The sequence below is a fragment of the Microcebus murinus genome, chromosome 4 (genome assembly GCF_040939455.1).
Source record: "Microcebus murinus isolate Inina chromosome 4, M.murinus_Inina_mat1.0, whole genome shotgun sequence".
NCBI classification, from domain to species: domain Eukaryota; kingdom Metazoa; phylum Chordata; class Mammalia; order Primates; family Cheirogaleidae; genus Microcebus; species Microcebus murinus.
This window is the reverse complement of record NC_134107.1, coordinates 61,720,095-61,740,023: the sequence shown is the minus strand read 5'-3', so window position 1 is coordinate 61,740,023 and position 19,929 is coordinate 61,720,095. Positions and strand designations below refer to the sequence as shown.

Below are 19,929 nucleotides of genomic sequence, written 5' to 3'. Positions count from 1 at the left end.
TATACCAAAGCTTTATGTGTAGAATTAAACAAAGTAAGAGATGTGAACATTCCCAGCATAATGCCAAGCACATAGTAAGCACTCAGTGCATGTTTATTAAATCTCAATTATATTGTCTGAAAGAAACAATTGGCAGGCAGAGACTCCCTCGACCACATACCTTTTGTGTTGTTGTGTTTGTTGTCTGTGTTGACGGTTTGGTGAAGGTTATTTTCACAGGAGACATGTGGGGTGGTAAGGAGTTGGCAATGCTCTGCATGATGTTGCTCATCTTGGGACTACCACTCACAGGCACAGTGATCGTCTTTGAGACTGGAACAACAGCCTTTGGAACTTCCTTAAGGACAACGGGAGAGGAGCTAGAAGAGTTTGTTCGCCTTCGTTTTCTAGGCTTTTCATCTTCATCTGAACAGCTAACACCTGAAGGGCAATGATAATACTGCTATATTTATATCAAACTAACATTGCATTTTACACTTTATTTTTAAACCTTTGTGTCATCAAGTCATCCTTGACCTCATGCCCAATCAGCCAAGGGTCCTATCAATCCTCCCTCAAAGAAGTAGTCTCTTGGCTGGGCACGGTGGCTCACGCCTGTAATCCTAGCACTCTGGGAGGCTGAGGCAGGTGGATTGCTCAAGGTCAGGAGTTCAAAACCAGCCTGAGCAAGAGTGAGACCCCGTCTCTACTATAAATAGAAAGAAATTAATTGGCCAACTAATATATATAGAAAAAATTAGCCGGGCATGGTGGCGCATGCCTGTAGTCCCAGCTACTCGGGAGGCTGAGGCAGCAGGATTGCTTGAGCCCAAGAGTTTGAGGTTGCTGTGAGCTAGGCTGACGCCACGGCACTCACTCTAGCCTGGGCAACAAAGCAAGACTCTGTCTCATAAATAAATAAATAAGTAAGTAAGTAAGTAAGTAAGTAGTCTCTGAATGCCTTCCCTTCTTTCTTTAAACCTATGGCCTCTGCTCCATATGTCAGGCCTTCGTATGTCCTGCCTGTATCTTAGCAACAATCCCCTAAAAGATGTCCAAGCTTCCAGCATCTCCACTTCCATCCTATGCTCCATGACTAGTTACAAAATTCACATTTAATCACATCAATGCACTGCCTAAAATCTTTTAGTAGTTTTTGTTTTCCTAGAAGATGAGACACAAAATCATTACCATACCATTCAAGGCCCCATTTCTTTTCAAGTATACAATATCCTGCTGCACCCAATCTTGTGCAACCCTTTAATCTTGGCATGTTAAACTGCTCACCATTCCCCAAAGCCACCTAACCACATTCTATTCATCTCTGGGCATCCATATACTACTGTTCTTTGGGGAATACTACCTCCTATCAATCACCTCTCGATCACCTTGTAATCATCATTCTGTTAACCTCAATGAAGCTTTTCCTTATTCTTCTAAGCAAAGCTAATCCATGTCTCCTCTGAGCTTATAAAGCACTTGTACATTCTCTTCTATACCACTTATCATATGGCAATGTGATTGTTTGCACATCTCCCATTATTAAGGGGCTCCCAAAAGGCAATGACTTAGTTTTATTGGTTTGTTTCCCCAGTATAGTGCCTTGTATAAAATAAAAAGTTAGGTGAATAAATGATTATATCCCACACTAATGTTGTTCGTGTGACTTCTGAGTATAAAGCAATAAACTTCCTGTTACTTAAAACTGCACATAATGTGATGTGGTTTCTTCATGTTTGGGATGCACTTTCAGTGTTTAAAAAATGATCAAAAAATAGGTTCCTACAGTTATTTTAAAAGACCACCTTGGCTAAATCCACAGAAATCAGATATAAACTTAATTAGTAGTCCCAGATTCTTAGTTACTTCTTGATAAACTAAAGCCTCAATTGTTTTTATAGACTTTTTAAAAATCAAGTGAGAAACATAAGACATAGGAAATCTCTACCAAGAAGACATAAAAAGTTATACAGCATGACTCATGGAATTGGTAATAAATATAAGTCCACACCTTCAATTTTTAAACTCTAATTTAAACAGGGCTGACAATGACCTAAAATCATACCTCTGAAATGCAAACTTTGCCTCTAAAAATTACAAAGAAATAAAGTTTATAACAGTATAGAGAAAAATGAAAATCAAATATATTAATGATCTTTAGTTGATAGCAAAAGCAAAGCAAAAAATTAAATTAAAAATAAAATTTAAAAAGTCTGGCTTCCTCAGTTTCTGTCTCGCTTCTTTTCTCGCCATGTGATCTCTTTGTATACACCTGCTTCCTTTCTACTTTCCACCATGAGTTGAAGCAGCATAAGGTCCTCACCAGATGCAGCTGCCTAATCTTGGAACAATAAAACTCAACTTTCTATCACCAGGATCATGAACCAAATAAACCTTTTTCCTTTATAAATTAAATAAAGTAAGTGAATTAAATTTTAATTAAATTTTAAAATAAGAGCAACACTGGCATAACAGAAAGTAAAAAGAAAAAAACGAACTGGACATCAAACTGCTTCATAGGGTAGAATCAAGGAGTAAAAAACTGCAAATAAAAAAACTTCAAAAAGTTACAGTCAACTAGAAACGTAAAAGATTCTCTAGAATGCTTCATTGAATCGAACAATTGGATGATATGTTATATAAAATAATTTAAGAAGCTACTACAAAGATTATGATTATAGGAGTAAATATTGAATAAATCATATAAGCAATTCTTTCTGTTTCTATTCATAATATTTCTATTTCATGACAATGAAAAAAGTGAATTCTTGAAGGATAACACTGTTCAAAGGCAGATTCCCCAGAGAACAAAAAAGAAGTCATTTCTCAAACCCCAGATCTGATTAAAAAGCAATATACACTAGTCATATGTAAAGAAAGGAATTCTTTAGAACCTTCATAAACTAACCACTGCTAATAACTAGTGGACCAATGATTTAATCCAGGAAGGCAGATCTAATCAGGCCTATACTGCAGCATTTAGCCAAGATGGCCCTGATAACACTGAGAGTATCACTTACTTTTGACATAAACAGTACTTCCACTTGGCAAGACAACTACATTGGAGGCAGGACTGGCAGGTCTTGGAGACTTAACCGTTGCTATGCTGCCACTTGGAACAGGGGTAGAGGTTGGGGTTGACGTGGTACTTGTGTAGGAATAGCAAACCACGACTGAAGGAACGATAAAAAAGTTTGCTGTTAACTTTCACCAAAACTGTCCAGGCATAAAGAAAAATTATTTTTATTGCAGGCCAATTTTAACATTTTCATGTGATCAGAAATCAGAGGCCAGTACTAAGTATTAGTTCTACAGGTTAAAGGTATTAATAACCTTTCCTGAAAACCATCATTTAAATGGGTTTTCCCTATAACAGCTTGTCTACAGGTGACACTGCCAATGGACGAGAATGCAGTTACAAAGAAATCAAGTTTAAAACCATACTGAGAAAAATGAAAGTCATTTTTCATTCATGGCAGAGTTGGGCAACAGGCACATACTTGTATTCCCTTTTAATACTAACAGCACCAATGACGGGTGAGGGATAATTTTTCCCTGACCATAGCAATTTCCAAGGTGGCCACTAGGGGAGAACCAAGGTAAGGTTCTTTTACATAAACCAACTCACTAGTCATTTGCCATCCAAGTAATGCAACAATAACTCCACACTAAAATAATGACATCATATTTCAACCTAGCATTCAATGAAGGAACACAGCTCAACAACAGCAAGAATAGCTGACAGGCACCATGCACTGTACTAAATCCTTTCCATACATTTTCACTAATTCTCACAATATCACATCCTCATTTTAAAAATTGGGAACCCAAGGCTCACAGAAGCTAAGACGTGCTGGAGGTCACATAGCTAGGAAACGACAAAGATTCAAACATGTACTTGACTAGTGGAAACCCTACATTCCTTCCACTCTACCAGAGATTTGGTAGAGGGAAAAGGTATAAGTGGAAAGAGAAAAGATACCTTTCCAACAACGAAGAAAACAGGAATTCAATGTAGGCCAAGTTTGCACACAGATAACTGTCTTCCTCCAAATATAGCTTCCTTCAGCCTAAAACAGAGCCTGGCATGCATGAAAAGAGTATCTCACTCTGCTCCACAGCCCACTGCTAGGCAAGAAGAGACAATTCCCCAGAGTGATCTGACAAATGCATTGTTTTCAAGGTCATTATTATGCAACACCAAACTAAACTACTGGAGTCAATCCAAATATGCTCTCTCAAATTTAATATTATTCTTAGTGAGAGAGAATTCAAAGATTTTTAAAGCACATATTAATTACTGTATTAAATAATAATGAGAAAGTCTTTCTGCCAGGTAATGTATTTAGCACATTGACTAGAACAGAGTAGCAGCATATACCACAGATTCCAGAAAACAAAAACTGAGCTTTATTTTCTAAAGCTATCAGGTTCAGCATCTTTTTTTAGCAGCTAAATGACTTCTGTCATCTTATTTATTTTCTGTCATCCACCAAAGCCTTGTATTCACTTCTAACAAAATCCACTGGTATCAAAAATTTATTCCAAAAATATTTTTGTAATTTTGTGATTAACGTAATTTACACTTTCAACAAAAGGAAGATTTGATTTTGGCTGAGACTGAGAACCTGGCAGTTTCTAGTTTCAGAATCAGAGTTGCCCACTATGTTTTATGCCTTTACACACTGGGATAAAAGTAGATGAAAAATTATCTCTAACACAAAAATATTTTTCTACTCACCTTCCTTGCTTCCTGTTTCTGCAGGCACTGGAAGAGATGCATTGTGCTGAATAGCTGCATTGGCAACAGCATTAGCTGTTACAGTGAAGGCAGTTTGGGGAACCAGCCGGGGCATCAGTGGTACCAATCGCCGACCTTCAATGGACCATTCTGAAGAGCTATTAGGTCCAGACATACTAAACAAAAAAGAAAGTGCTGCTACAAGGGTTCTCAATGGCTAAAAATATATTTTCTCAAATAAATATAACTTTTTAAACTACAAAAAGTACCCTGAGTGAACAGGAGAGGCTTTATTTTAAGCAAGCAAGATCAAAATTATGAATAATTAGAATTCAAGGAATGTCACACATTAGGTTCTTACACATTTGTATCTATAATCTGAATCTTATGAGCATAATTGAAACTACAAAACATTTTCCTATGCCTTCTAAATATATATGGACTTTGGTTTTACTAATTTAAATTTACTATCACTAATGAAAACTAGTATTTTTACTAACTTTTATAACTTAATTTTGTAATTAAACCAAGAAAGTAAAAAGCACTAATAATTTTTAAAATCAGATTTTCCTTAATAATTAAGGATGGAATTCATTGAACCTTTGTAAATTACCTAACTGCCTGCATGGCCAGAGGTTCTAAGGCTTTCAAACAAAGGAAACTGAGGCAGTAAACGAGGGGAGATTAGGTAGCAAAGGACAGAAGAGTGCTGTATATATAACAGCGTGTGTCATTGACAATGTACTATGCTATTATCCTTCCTGTTAAAAATAGACTAGATCTGAGGACAGTGAAGAAACCTGCCACTACTTTTATTTTTATTTATTTATACCATGCTTCACTCTAAGAAGAATTTGAGGCAATTAGACTGTCTCTAAGCAGATAACACTCTCAGTTTCTCTCCCCTAAATTTCTTGATCAAATTTTACCCTTGAACTCTAACAAGAAGTTGAAATATCAAAAGGTAACTGTGGGCTGGGCGCAGTGGCTCACGTCTGTAATCCTAGCACTATGGGAGGCCACAAGGCAGATTGCTCGAGGTCAGGAGTTCGAAATCAGCATGAGCAAGAGGGAGACCCTGTCTCTATTATAAATAGAAATAAATTAATTGGCCAACTAAAATATATAGAGAGAAAAAATTAGCCGGGCATGGTGGCGCATGCCTGTAGTTCCGGCTACTTGAGAGGCTGAGGCAGGAGGATTGCTTAAGCCGGGGAGTTTGAGGTTGTTGTGAGCTAGGCTGACTCCAGGGCACTCACTCTAGCCTGGGCAACAAAGTGAGACTCTGTCTCAAAAAAAAAAAAAAAAAAAAAAGGTAGCTGTGTCATTTCTCTTGAAGTGGCTCCATGAAAGACCCTAATGATTAGCTCAAAGCTCAAAATTCACCCAGAAACAACCTCTTCACTAAATTGGAAATATTTCTGCACTTTTTTCAAAACCATAAATTCTACAACTCAATTTAATGACTCTGTATGTCCACTGATTCTTCAGATTTAGATGGAGTATACAAATGCCCTTATTAATGGATAGTGGAATAATGATGATGATGGTAATGATAATAGATAACATTAAGCACTTACTATATGTCAAACATTTTTTGTTTTAAACATTTTACATGTATTAACTCAATAATCCTATGAAGTTGGATTGTTACTTCATTTTATAGATGGGGAAACGGAATCACAGAGAGGTTAAATAACTTGCCTAAGGTCACACAACTAATAAATATCTCCTTCAACAAGCATGTATTATGCTATTGAAATTATCTGCCACATCATAAATAGAAAGCATAAAATTTTTCAAGTGGGTTTTATGTCTAACTTGTGCCTTTGATTTATACCATTTGGGCACTGCTGTTAAATTACTACCTACTTTTACTGAATGGAATAAATTACAATTTAAGAAGGATTTAAGTTCAGTTCAGAAAGGAATTTCTAGGAGCTGATGAATCCAAGTGGGTTACTGTGGAAAATCTATAAATTCCTGCATGGTTTGACACAGTGCTACCTAAGACAAGGAAAAGAGGAGTTCTTAAAACCCCAATAACCCTCACAAATTTGTTATTACATAATCTCTAAATTGATGCTAGTTTTGAAACAAAGAATGGTACAAACAAGAGACAGGAAAGGGCTATAGCTAATTGTTAGAGGAAAAAATTCTAAAAGTTATTCAGCATTTTCTTGACTTACTCATATTTTGCTATCATTTTATTAGACTAACACTAACAAATTTGCTTGATGAAAGCTTATCACACAAATAAAATGATGTCTATACTTACCTGATGCATTGTTTAAATGGCAGCAGAAATTATGGAAGATTGATCATTTGAAGCACATGAATATACACTATTGAAAAGACAAAACTTGCAGTGCAAAAGACACAACTGCAACTTTTAGAAATATCTATAAATCTTCCAAATTTCCACTCATGCAAACATGCTCAAACTTTTTTTAAGTGAGTGAAAAATCAAATATCATGTTAGAATTAGGTCAAAAACCCTATTTGCTTAGTAATGAAGGTGTAAATATGCATTAGTTGCATAAGTAATCTAAACTAAATTTTACAGACTACATCTTCCTGCAGGGCTTCACTGGGATATCTTAGTCTCAGCATAAGAATGCCTCTCTATTAATACTAAGTATGGCAAGAAAAACATTGCTCCAACCTCTTTTCTGAGATATCTAAGATGATACTAATGAAACTACCTTAGCCCTCACATCCTTTGGTTGTATAAGGCACCAGCAAAAAATCCTCACCCTCACACAGAAACTCTTACATTATACCCTGTAAATGTCTGACTGATGGGGAAAGGGTTAAAGAGAGCAGAAATTCCAGATAGCCACTTTCTTCTAACTCTAGAGACAATGTAAGAGTGGCCCAATTAAAAAACTGAAGCTCCTTGACATCCAAGGCTTTAATATTGTAATATTCTGACATAATTCAAAACTGAATTAGAGTATCAAACTTAATAAGTAGCCTGGTGCCAAATAGTAAACACGTGTTATGCTTCAAGCTACAGGCAAGCCTTTCTTTGTTCGCAGATACCATATTCCTTTTGTTTCCCCCTCTTTTGTGCTCAATCTTCTCATCACCTTTCAACCACATTCCTTCAGGCCTAAACTGCAATTTTGAGTTGGGGGAGGGAAGGGAGAGGAGAAAGGGAATGCAGTCGGTTCGGATGCATTCCTCTAGTTGTTTTTTCAGGCTCAGAGTATGCGGCCCTCCTATAGATAATTTTGGAACTACACTCTGCTGTAACTTTTGAGTGGAAGAGAGGACATGGAGAGAACAAGGGATCTACTCCTTCCTCACCACTCTCTGACCCTTGAGCTCAAGAAGTAAATACAACATGTGATAAAACTAAAATGATAATATAAAATATTAAAACAGAAGTAAAGAAAAACCTAAAAAGCTTAAAATTATACATGGAAGTAAACTCTTTTCAAAAAATGAAATTCATATATTAAAGAAACCAAAAAGGAGAGAAAACAAGAGGAAACACAGGCAGATAAAAGCCAACTCTCAATTATCCATGCTAATGGAGAGAGGAGGGAAAGGGAGAGGTCAAATAGATTAAAGAAATTCATGTATGATCCAAAAATATTTTGGCTAACACTTGTAAATTCTCCCACCAAACCTTTTCCAAGACAACTAACATGTAGAAAAATACCTAATTGAAATTTTCACCTCCTCTCCCTTCCCACCCTCTGACTAGAGATACTCCCAAGCAGCAAAATGGCTAAAGGGTGGGCAGTATTAGGAGACGGAAGAAGGGAAGAGAAGGAAAAGCAAGGGGCATGGTTAATTCATAAATGTAACAATGTGCCCCTGAATAATTGAGAGCTTCAATCTGGAAATAAATACAAGAAAAAGCCTGAAATAATAATAACCTATTTGCATACCTGTAACTTGGACTTTCACCCAAATATAAGGATAAATTCATTCTTTAAAGGGGAAAAAAGGAAAAGGAGACTCAATAAATGTTATCCTTTAAGTATGAAACTGATGCATCAACTTACAACTAGTTGTCTCACAAGACTGTTCCAATGCTTCTAAAGTACTAATTTGTTTCTAAGTGCCTCTGAATACAAGCTATTGTTTACTACTTAATTATCTAGCACATAACTTTCCTATTACTAGTTCTCAAATTAGAATCTAGGCTCATTTATCCTTGCTAGAGCAACTGAATCCAAAAGTTTAGAGCAAATTAAAGAAGGACCACATTTATATTTGAATGATTCTGTTAGCCTGACAACTAAATATGAACTATTTTTCTAATGGAAAATTTCCAAATTTCTACAGTGAAGAATCTAAAAATCACAGGATAAGCTAAACCCTTAAACTATGCTATTAAAAAGATAGCACCCCATTTTATGTTGGGGTGCTATCAGTAAAATGACCAACAGTGAAGCACAACATGAAGCTAATGGATCTTTGGGGTCAATTTACTGCCAAATGGTTTAAAAACATGTTTAAGTTATCACATTATGGAACTGCACTGAATTTTTCCTTTAGTTTTATTTCACATTAAAACACAAAAATAAAAAACAAATGAATTATACTATAACATTTTATGAAATAAAATGTTTATATCATCTTATATTAAAATTTAAAGGATAACTTGTTCCTTTCTATTCTTTAGGCAGGACTATCTTCACTCAATTAAGGCTTGATCCCTGCCCCTCAGTCCTCCACCATCCTTCACCCCGTCTGTCAAAGCGTTATAATGATCTGAAAACAACTTGATAAGATTCTTTATCATTTTATTTTGTTGACTTTTTTAAGTAAATTAAAATATAGTATATTCATGTTTCTTAAAAGCAGAACATATATTTTTATACTTTTTTGTGAATCTCAAAATACATGAAATGAGTCAGATATCAAAAAAGTTACAGTGCCTACTTATAAAGCAATATACATATCAAATATCATTACAAAGAACTTCTAAGGGGCTGTCATCTTTAGGAAGCACACTATTTTGTTATTGAACTGTGCTTCAAGTAAGTGTATCATCTGCTAAATTGTGGTGGTCTTTAGTTAAACAGAGATTACACTGTAATGGGATTTGACCTGAGAACTTAAAGCTAACCAAATACAAAAAACATAACCAACTGAATAAACAGTTAATACCTCTTTTACTTCTATGGTCAGGATCCCTGAGTATAGAGATGTTATTAAAAGACTCAGGAAGCTGCTACACAATAGGAAGACTGTTCAAAACTACGTTATACTACGTCATAAAAAAATCAGGGGTGGTATGACTAATGGCTTACTTATGTGCAATTGTTGTTAACCGTTCATCGTTTACTGCTCTCCGAACTTCAGCACGGTGGCGTTCTGTTGAGATGCTATGAAAAAAAATAGCCATTATAGAACTCTGCCAAGCAGGCAGCTCTTTTCTATACTTCTATTGTTTAAGTCAACATTTTGCTTAGGGGGAAGGGAGCAAGATTGCTTTGTGAGAAGATACAGACAGGAACCTAATATATATCTTCATATGCTACAACGTCTTAGAAAAGGATTCATACTAATTCTGTGTAACTGTAGAAAGAATTAGTTGCAAATTAGAAACCACAGGAAGACAAATTTACCCTGATATCAAAGCATTACTTCCAAATCTCAGAAATGTCAGACCATGGACAAGATTAGCAGAACTTCCTGCTATCTAAATATGCAAACAGACACTGAATGACCTCCTAATCACGACAGCTCAGAAGAGGATTTTGGCACTGAGAAGAAAGTCTTCTAAGATCTTTCCTAAAGCTTAAGAGTCTATAATTTTATGTTGAGTGAATATTAAAAATAAATGAGAGTGGCAAAATAATGTTTCCTATGGCTGTATGTTATGAAACTTAACACCAGGCCAATATTCTTTATTACTTAACACTTTGGCTGTGTCTTCTACATTATATTATGATACCAATGGTAAAAATGTGCTATATTGATCCTGATTAAATACATGTAAAGTGACTAATACTAAACAACTAAAAAAAAGGCTACATCCATTCCATTCATAAATATGCAATAAAATGAGTACCATTCTTCCAATCGTGTTCTTCACTGCTTAAACTAAATCTATACCATAGACCAAAACATTTAAGGGGCTAGAAAGCAGAATTTATAAGGAAACATAAACAACAAACAAAAAATATAAATTGTTAACTATGAAAACAGTAAGACCAAGAATTTGGCTTAATAACATCCCTATATTAATGTTAATTAAAAAATAGAAAGAGCCTCTTCCTATTTTCACTTAAAAAAATAGGACAAAATGGTTTTAGAAACTTTAGTTAAAATAGAACATTTTCTGAGAAAGCTCAAGATGCTAGAACGGATCAAGGCAAAAAGTATCAAGGAATCCCTTTCATTAGAACTTTTCCATTGGATTCAAGTGCCACTCTAGTGGGAAACTGAAGGGGATAGGCTATGCTCAAGGCTATGACTATATAATTGCCACCCATTTATATAAATTAAGGTATCTTCTTGTATACCCTTCTTCTCTCCAACAAATGCCACTCTAGATGTTCATATCCAGTTGTTACCAGTTCTTCTTTCCTTCACTTATGTCAAAAACACCTCCCTTTCCTAGGTGGACCAAACTAAAATAACTAGCCTTAAACCCTTTCTGATTGGATTACACAATATATGGTAAGTTACACAATTTTCTGTAATAGAGCACCCAATTGGGATAGGATCTCTAAGCACCAAAAATATGAACACCTCTATTCTTCAACTTAATTTGAAAGTTATTTAATTTGAGAATGAAAAGTAATGAAACCACTCAAAATAAAATTGCTAGAGTCATGTCTCACAAATTTTTATGATAATTTACCTAAGAACTTTTGAGAGTTCTCCAAGAAGATCTTTCTTTTCCTTGGTGAGATCCCCCTGTGCCCGAAGTGCACTGATAACTCCAGCATATGCCTCCAATTCTAGAAGAAGAAAATTATTTTATCAAGATAGGCCTTTAATATTTTAATACTATGGCTATGTATAGTGAAATTTAAGGGGGGAAAAAAACTAAAAATTAATCAAATGCAAATATTGTTTTAAATTTCTTTCAAAATTTTTATCTAATAGCAGGTAAAACTGTGGCTTTTAAGTTTATATCATTTTGTTTTTCATTGCCTTACAGAAGTCATGTATGTAAATGTTTAGGTAGAAAAATCTAACAAATATTTTGTTTCACACATTATTACTGAAGAATATATAACTCAAATGCTACAGACAACTGGGAATAGGCTCCATGTGATGTAATAAAGCTGGTAAGAGAAGTATTTAGCATTATTGAAAGGCACTATTAAGAATTCAAACTATATTTCACCTCTCTTCTAGGTAGATGAGAGAACTGTGCAACTGAAAAAATACTGGAACAAAAGATTCCAGCTCCAACACTGCCGTATACTAGTTATGTGACCTTGAGCAAGTCCTTTCTCATCTCTGAACCTGTTCCTTAATTTAGAAAGGACTTTGTAGGTACCTTTCAGAAATAAGATCCTCTGCACCTATTAAAAACTATCATCAAAATGACTAATTAGGAAAAATTAAATGTTCTTATAGCAACCAGGACATTATATACTGAATCCTAATACCAGACAGCTTCATTTCACTCTTTCTGCAAAAAACGATCATTATGAAATAAAACTGTCAGTTCCTAGGATGGATTAAAATATAAAACCAAAAGTCCTCAATGGCCCCCAATGAACCTTGCATGCCTCACAAGTAGCTCCTGTGTACTACCTTTGTATATCTCCTCCCACACTAACTCTAAGCTCCACATATAATTTGCTTTGGCCAATCATAAGTTTGCTAAGCACTTGCACACTGGGCCTTGGTCTCTTGGAACTTTGAAATCACCAGGCTGTGAAGAAGGTCAGAATGAAAGGCCACAGGAAGAGAAAGGCTCAGCTAGTCCCCAGCTAAGCTACTAAATGAATACCTAAGAGACCTTAGACGAGGCCAGCAACCCACAGAATGGTAATAAATAATAAAATAGTTGTTGTTTTAAACCATTAACTATGAAACAGATATCTGATCAAAAGAGAATGGTAGGAAATAAATATCCAGAGTAGAGTTATCTTCATACTCAAATCCCTATTTGCTAATTTGCCATTTGCCAATGCCTGACACATAAGAAACATTCAATAAATATGAGTCAAATAATGAATATATGAATGCCCTCAGACTAGATACTACACCAATAATAAAAGAATAGTCTCATTCAGTTCATACTATTCACAGTTCTGAGTGTCTAAGGAAGTTTTATATAGAAGAGTGGGCTGGTACATTAAACAGAAATGTCTGGTGGAACTGATTACCCTAAGTATAAACATCCTGCATGTTCAATCTGTGCTGTGTTGGATACTATGTAGACATTTCACCCTATCTCTCTTGAAAGACAGAGCTCCACTGCTCTGAGTAGTAAAGGAAACACTTACTTCCAGGAAACATATTTAAGCTTTCATCACACCCAGAATAGAGTTCAGAAAGGCACTAGGGATAACCAACAAAGAATTCACTATACTCTAAATGTTTATGCCCCCATTTATGAAATATCTTATTCAACAAATCAGTATTGAGTCCTATAATAAACACCAAATGATGTGCTAAGTCCTGCCCTCAAGAAGTTAACTCTAGAATAGAGAGCTACAGTGAAACAAATCATCAGACAATTATGATACAGTTTACATACAGTGGTAAAGACACAGAGGAGAAACACATCATCTAGTCTGGATGCATAAGCTTTAATCAGAAAGAGAACTGTGCTGCAGGTAGGCAGGGGAGGGAAAATGCAAATGTACAAAAGGAATAGAGAGAGTAAAAGAACAAATAATGTTTCACATTGTTCTAGTAACTTCTAATAACGGTGACTATGTTTGAGAGTTTTACACTAAGGGAAGTAAAAATATGTCTGTATTTGCACAGTCACTAATTCAAACCAAGCTTCTAACTGAACATTACTACTATTACAAGGTACCATGGAGAATATTTATAGGGAAAAAAAAGTCTCTATCCTCAAGGTGATTAAAACCCAACAAGGCACTTAAAATATATATACATATAAATAACTATTATAAAGATTTTAGTTCACATATGTAAGGAAATAGAGAAAGATAAAAATGGAAATAGTTTCTGGCCACACTGAGAAAAGCTTCTAATTCCAATCTGAAAAGTTTTTTGACAGAACTCAGTAATTGATCGATTGTGGAAGTAATGGCAGAAGAAAAAGAGGTTTTTCAGCTTGCAAAATGTTTAGAAGAATGGCAAGGCCATAAAAAGAAATGGAAAGGCCAAAGAGGAAGTAGTTTGAGGAAAAAGAAGTTTACTTTTGACCTATGAATCTATGATGATCAAGACATTATTTTAAAGAAAATAAACTAAAGAAATATAACAAATATTTCTGACATTTCATGTCTCACTTCAAGTCTAAGAAGCCATATACAACATTAAGAGATGGCAACTTCACATACACAAAACTGTGACTCAGAACAGAGTTATCATAGCTACAGCAACCACAGCACTTCCTTTCACCAGAAGTTCACTTGTTGTAAAGAATCCCTACTAGCTTTCCAACCTCTTTTAAATTTTAATGTTCATTTTGATGGATATCCTTAGATCCTGACATATCTCACACTTAGTTGAATTTCTGGTATTATTTTTGGTGCCATTCTATTGTAGTGTTAACTCAATAACACCTAAGCAGAAAAAATAATAAACACATGGGAACAACCTAGAAAACAAAAGATTTGACAACCCATTCCATTTAAACAAATCAGCCATTCAATTTATACCATAGTCCATAAAGTTCCAAGTTATGAGTTACAGCTCAGGAATGATGATAAAAATAGGGCAAGGGAGAGACAGGACAAAGAAAAGCATTTAACTATCACCAATATCTTCAGTATTTCATAAAAATTCTCCATCCCAATTTCTTTATACTTAAGCAAAATCTAAGTGTTTAGCACCTTTTATTAGAATGATGTATGACTATTCTTAAAAGGACAAAGCTAATCCTTAAAATCTTCTAAGCTAATTTTTAAATATAGTACCTTCTCTAAACTTTGGATCTAGAGCTACTGTTGGAAGGCAATTCAAAGGTTTCATTGTTATGATAATAAGCCAACGGATGGGGAGGAAGTCTTTGGCAAATCACTATTAAGGCTCACATCCCAAAGGGGAGGGTCAATGAAGATGACACTACCATGTAGGATGGCCGTTTTCTTTTGTATAGAAGCAGCTCTCCAGCAGCATTAGCCACACAGCTCTGACCAAAATCAGGGATAAATTTAGACTTAAAGATTACCATTTTTATATTTAAACATAATCTCTTGATTCAAGGCAGGCCCCAAAAACCTAGAAACCTCAAATCCAATCTACTGTCTGCAATCTGTTCTGCAATTATTGCAGCTATGAAATAAATACAAGTCCAAATTTATAATCGGCAGCTATCAGGATACATTGTTATATTAATTACATGTAATTGTGTAGAAAACTAACTTCAGATTAGTTCTAAAAGTCTGGATATAAGGTTAAAAAAAAAAGATAATGGAATGATTACCTCCCCCCTCCCAAAAGCAACTGTTGTACTTGCTAAAATACAATGCTAAGAAGTGATCTGAAATCCTCATAGTGGCCTGGGAGACATAAAAAGGGCACGCAGGGCCAGAGTAGCTATGATTCTATCTGACTTACACATAAAAATTCTCAACAAAAATTTCCTTTGAAGAAAAGATTCAGCTGCAAATAAATAAATAAATGTCTAAAAGCAGATGCTTACAACAGCATATACTCAGAAGTCAGGTACTGTGATAGGCCCTTTATATATACTGTTCATACACATAACAAACTAAGGGAGATATTACTATTCTTCTTTTACAAAAGTGTCAACGGATTTAGGAAGATTAAATAACTTGTCCTCAGTCTATGGGTCAACAATAATAGTACCAAAACCCTAGGTCTGCCTGAATTTAAGGCCCAAACATTCCCCTTTAAAATCATAGCTATCTAAGCAATTCATAGCTTTTTCAAATATTTTTTCATTTATTATACTAGCCAGAAGCTACGGTAGTAAATTAGACAAGGTCCTTACAGTTTAAGGCAGCATTTCTTACCCAAGGATCTTCATTTGAACCACAGAACACAAAAAATAATTTGAATAATAACTATTTTTCTCAATTTTCCCAAGGATAGTACATAACTAATACCATTCTAGAGCACCAAGAGAAGTGAGTTCACTACATATAGTGGATACCTTAGCATTAGAGCTTAATTTTTTCCCCGAATGCTTTGAGAAAAGCTACTGTAAGGGAAAAGAAGCACTAAATATTATAAACATAAAGTATGTTTTATTACTGATAGGAAAACAAAATTTGGGAAAATAAGCATAGCTTTCATTAACTTAGAATTCAGAAATAGTATGTAATACACACATATACTCATGAAGGTTAAGAGTATAGTAAAGTGAAACTGAAATCATATTCCCTGGGTTCAAATACTAACTCAATTACTTACTATCAGCATTACCTTGGCTTCTAAGCTTCATCTATAAAATGGGGGCATAAAAAAAAAAAACAACACAGGCCGGGCGCTGTGGCTCACGCCTGTAATCCTAGCTCTTGGGAGGCCGAGGCGGGCGGATTGCTCAAGGTCAGGAGTTCAAAACCAGCCTGAGCAAGAGCGAGACCCCGTCTCTACTATAAAAATAGAAAGAAATTAATTGGCCAACTGATATATATATAAAAAATTAGCCGGGCATGGTGGCACATGCCTGTAGTCCCAGCTACTCGGGAGGCTGAGGCAGGAGGATCGCTTGAGCCCAGGAGTTTGAGGTTGCTGTGAGCTAGGCTGACGCCACGGCACTCACTCTAGCCTGGACAACAAAGCGAGACTCTGTCTCAAAAAAAAAAAAAAAAAAACAACACAAAAACCTACCTTTTAGGTTTGAATGAGGATTATATGAGATGTTCAATATAAAGGACTCAGAATAGCCAAGTAGCCCTCAGTAACTCTTAACTACTACTATTATTGTTATGATTCAAGCACCTACTATGTACAAGGCACTGTACTATGAACTGGGAAAAATGAATAAGATGGAAAGTGTACTTCCAAAGAGTTCCTGATGTAGCATGAGATATGACACCCATGCAAATAGCAATGACCCAAACAGAAAGGGAACAGTATCATGGAAAAGTTAAAAACATTAGAAATTAAAATCATACCCAATTTTCGAAGAATCCTTTTGCATTCATCCCTGCTGAGATCCAAAAGGGTTGGCCACACAACAGGCATTGCTGCTTCAGTTTGGTAGCCCCAAAGAGCTTGTCCTCCCTACCAGAACAATAAAACAAAAAATCAAATTACCCAAGTACATTCAAAAAGCCACTCACCTGGAGGTCCATCCACAGGTTAAGAAGTAAAACCAATAAAATACTTCACAATCCTTTTTCACTACCACACTTTGTTTATAAACAATCGCTTGAGAGCTCACTATTCAAGCCTATGACAGTGAAAAGAGCACAGGCTTTAGAGTCAGATACCTCCAGGTTCTAGTCCCAGCTTTTCAACTTACTGGTTATGTGACCTGGGGTAAATTAGCCTCTCTGGGCCTAAGTTTTACACATCTATAAAACAGCGGTAACAACACTCAATTTGTTATGAGCATTAAAGAACAGTTTATGTAAAGTTCTTTCACAGTGACTGGCATACAATTTAAAAATGTAAGGTGCTACTACCTGAGTAACCTTGGGCAAGTTACTTGATATACTGGCCTCCTCACTTATGAGTTACATGAGATAAAATATGTAAAGCTCCTAGCACATAACTTGGGTCAATGGAACTTTGTAAAGAACTCTCCGCTCAAGTCTTAACAATGAAATATGAATTTAGACCCTGTAGTCATTTAAACAACCAATAACCAAAAGTTTAGCTGCCCAGAAACGTACTTAGTACTGGGAATTCCCTAATCTAAAGGACAAAAAGACAACGCGCTGGGGTGCCTGCACAATACCTGCTTAGCACACAGCAGACCTGCTGTAAATATCTGCTAAATGGATAAACGAAGGATTGACGAGAGTGGAATGAATGAATAAATGAATGATCTCACTGTCTAGTCTACGAATCAGACATCGAACCGAAATAACTGCTACAAGTGAACTCCAACTCTACCCTCCCCCTACTTCCCATAGTCCTCTCAGCTCAGAACCAACCCAGAGCAAGGAGAACAGGACTGCGCGCCCCAGCCGGCAAGATGACATAAAGAAAAGGGGTGGGGAGGAGGAAGAAGGGGCAGAGCCAAAGGAATCAGCTCCCTCCACAAGCCAGTCCCCGCCTCCCGACAGGATCTTGGAGGCGGCTGGCGACCGCCCGGATCAGGCACCACGTCACGGCATCCCGACGCATCCCGCCAGCGGACCCCACCGCCGGGCCGCGTCGCATCGGAAACCCGAGCAGTAGTTGCCGGAGCCCGCCCGGGCAACCACGTTCTCGTATAATCCTTCCCCACTCAAGTGTCAGGGAGGCAAGCCCGCCCCGCCCCCTCTCCAAACACGCACTCTCTTGCAGCACCACAACAAGAGCAGCCAGCCCAGGCTCCTCACCCGGGCCTCTCAGCACCGGTCGCAACGTCAAGCCCACGACCCAAGCCCCTCAGGGCCAGTAGCCGGTGTCAGGGGCCCCAGCCGGCATCCGCGCTTCGCTCCCTTCTCGGCAGAGAGGACAACAGAGAGAGAGAGTAGGCGCGCGGACAGCCAGCCATACGACCTGGACTCACTGGAAGCCTCCCAGAGCTGGTCGCCCGGGGTCCCACCACCAGGCCTGCCAGAGTCCCCCTCAGTCCCCCTCCGGCAGCCCTATGATCCCGTTAGGAAACAACGGAGGATGGGGCTGGGCGCCCAAAGCCCGGCTCCGAATGCTTGGCCCAGCGCGCCTCTAGTCTGGCTGGCCTGCCAGCTTTTCCCAGGACCCTGCCTGAGAGACACCCACCTGCCCGGCCTTTCGGGGCTCATCTAAAAGGCTCCTCCACCAAGACTAGGGGACAGCAGGAATTGGGTTTGTTTGCGGTGCCTCAGAAGGGGCAAGATGGCGACAAGTATTAGAGCGCAGGCGCAGCCGCGCGCTGCCAGTCGGGAGGTGTAGTTCGCGTTTCCCGCCTTTCGGAGATCTGACACCAAAAGGCCTCCGTTCATCCTGTCCCTCTTTTCCTCTGCGTTATGAAAGAAAAAGACAGATGTCGCAGGGCATGCTGGGAGTTGTGGTCCGAAGCCAAACTCCAACCTCTTTCTCCCCGGGTTGGTTGTCGCGCACGCAAGGATGTCTGGGGTTGTAGTTTCCTTGGCTTCGCCTACATACCCTCCTCTCTCTGGCTTCGCGCGCCTCTCCTCTGCCTGCCGTCTCTCAGCGAATCGGCTGCGCTCTCTGCTACGTGTGGCGTCACACGTAGCGGCCAAAATGGCGTCGGTAGCTGGAGCCCAGAGTTTGCGGCGACTTTTATTCTACGGAGGTTGAGAACGTTAGGAGGACAGCTTTGTCCCTGAAGCGCCGTTGAAGATTAGGATCAAGTTCCCTCATAGTCATGGGGTCAATTATTAGCGGCATCCAGCCCCCAAGACGGCAATTCGAGGAGAGATAATCCACGCTACAAGAATTGACTCTGTGGACATCGCAGTTGCCAGTACCCGATCTGAAGGTTACGGAGTTGCAAGTAGAGAAGTGGGAACGCGAGCATTGACTGGGAATGGTAGTGCTATCTCGTGCCATAGCTGTTAAAGAAGGGGAAGGGATTTGTTTGAGGCCCTACGACATGGTAGGTTTACCCTCAGCTTTTGCTCTTATTTAATCACACAACAATTTTATGGAGAAGATCTGGTCGCCGTGATTTTAGATGAGAAAAGAAGCCCAAACTGTAGTTACTCGCAGCCGTAAAGTAGAAATCACTGCCTGATATTGTTGAAGATTCAATCAAGTTTTGTGGTTGTCTTCCCTTTTTAAATTTTGTACTTTTGGTAACATCGGATCCAGTCGAAATACTGAAGTCAGGACTTTTTAATATGCATTCTGTTATTACCAGTTTCCTTCTCGAAAAATGGGGATGTTGTGATACACAGCGTAGATAAAAGTTCTTTATAAGTTGTGAACCGCTATGCAAACGTGTGTGACTGTTCATGTTATTGAATGGACCTGTAGGTTAGGAAGAAAAAAATAACATTTAAGTT

General features: G+C 37.6%; 1 protein-coding gene across 2 annotated transcripts in view; it reads right to left on the bottom strand.

The window, feature by feature from the left end:
• The window catches only part of EMSY (EMSY transcriptional repressor, BRCA2 interacting), a 134,074-nt gene that overhangs the window by 65,109 nt on the left and 49,036 nt on the right, over positions 1–19,929 (bottom strand). For both annotated transcript variants that reach the window (XM_020286618.2, XM_076002324.1), the window contains exons 4-11: positions 18,701–19,894; positions 16,939–17,047; positions 11,553–11,652; positions 9,994–10,068; positions 8,623–8,664; positions 4,721–4,896; positions 3,000–3,152; positions 161–420 (exon numbers count right to left, since the gene is read on the bottom strand). In XM_020286618.2, coding sequence (XP_020142207.2) covers positions 161–420; positions 3,000–3,152; positions 4,721–4,896; positions 8,623–8,664; positions 9,994–10,068; positions 11,553–11,652; positions 16,939–17,008 — 876 coding nt within the window. In that variant the 5' untranslated portion in view covers positions 17,009–17,047; positions 18,701–19,894. The remainder of the gene's footprint in view (positions 1–160; positions 421–2,999; positions 3,153–4,720; positions 4,897–8,622; positions 8,665–9,993; positions 10,069–11,552; positions 11,653–16,938; positions 17,048–18,700; positions 19,895–19,929) is intronic.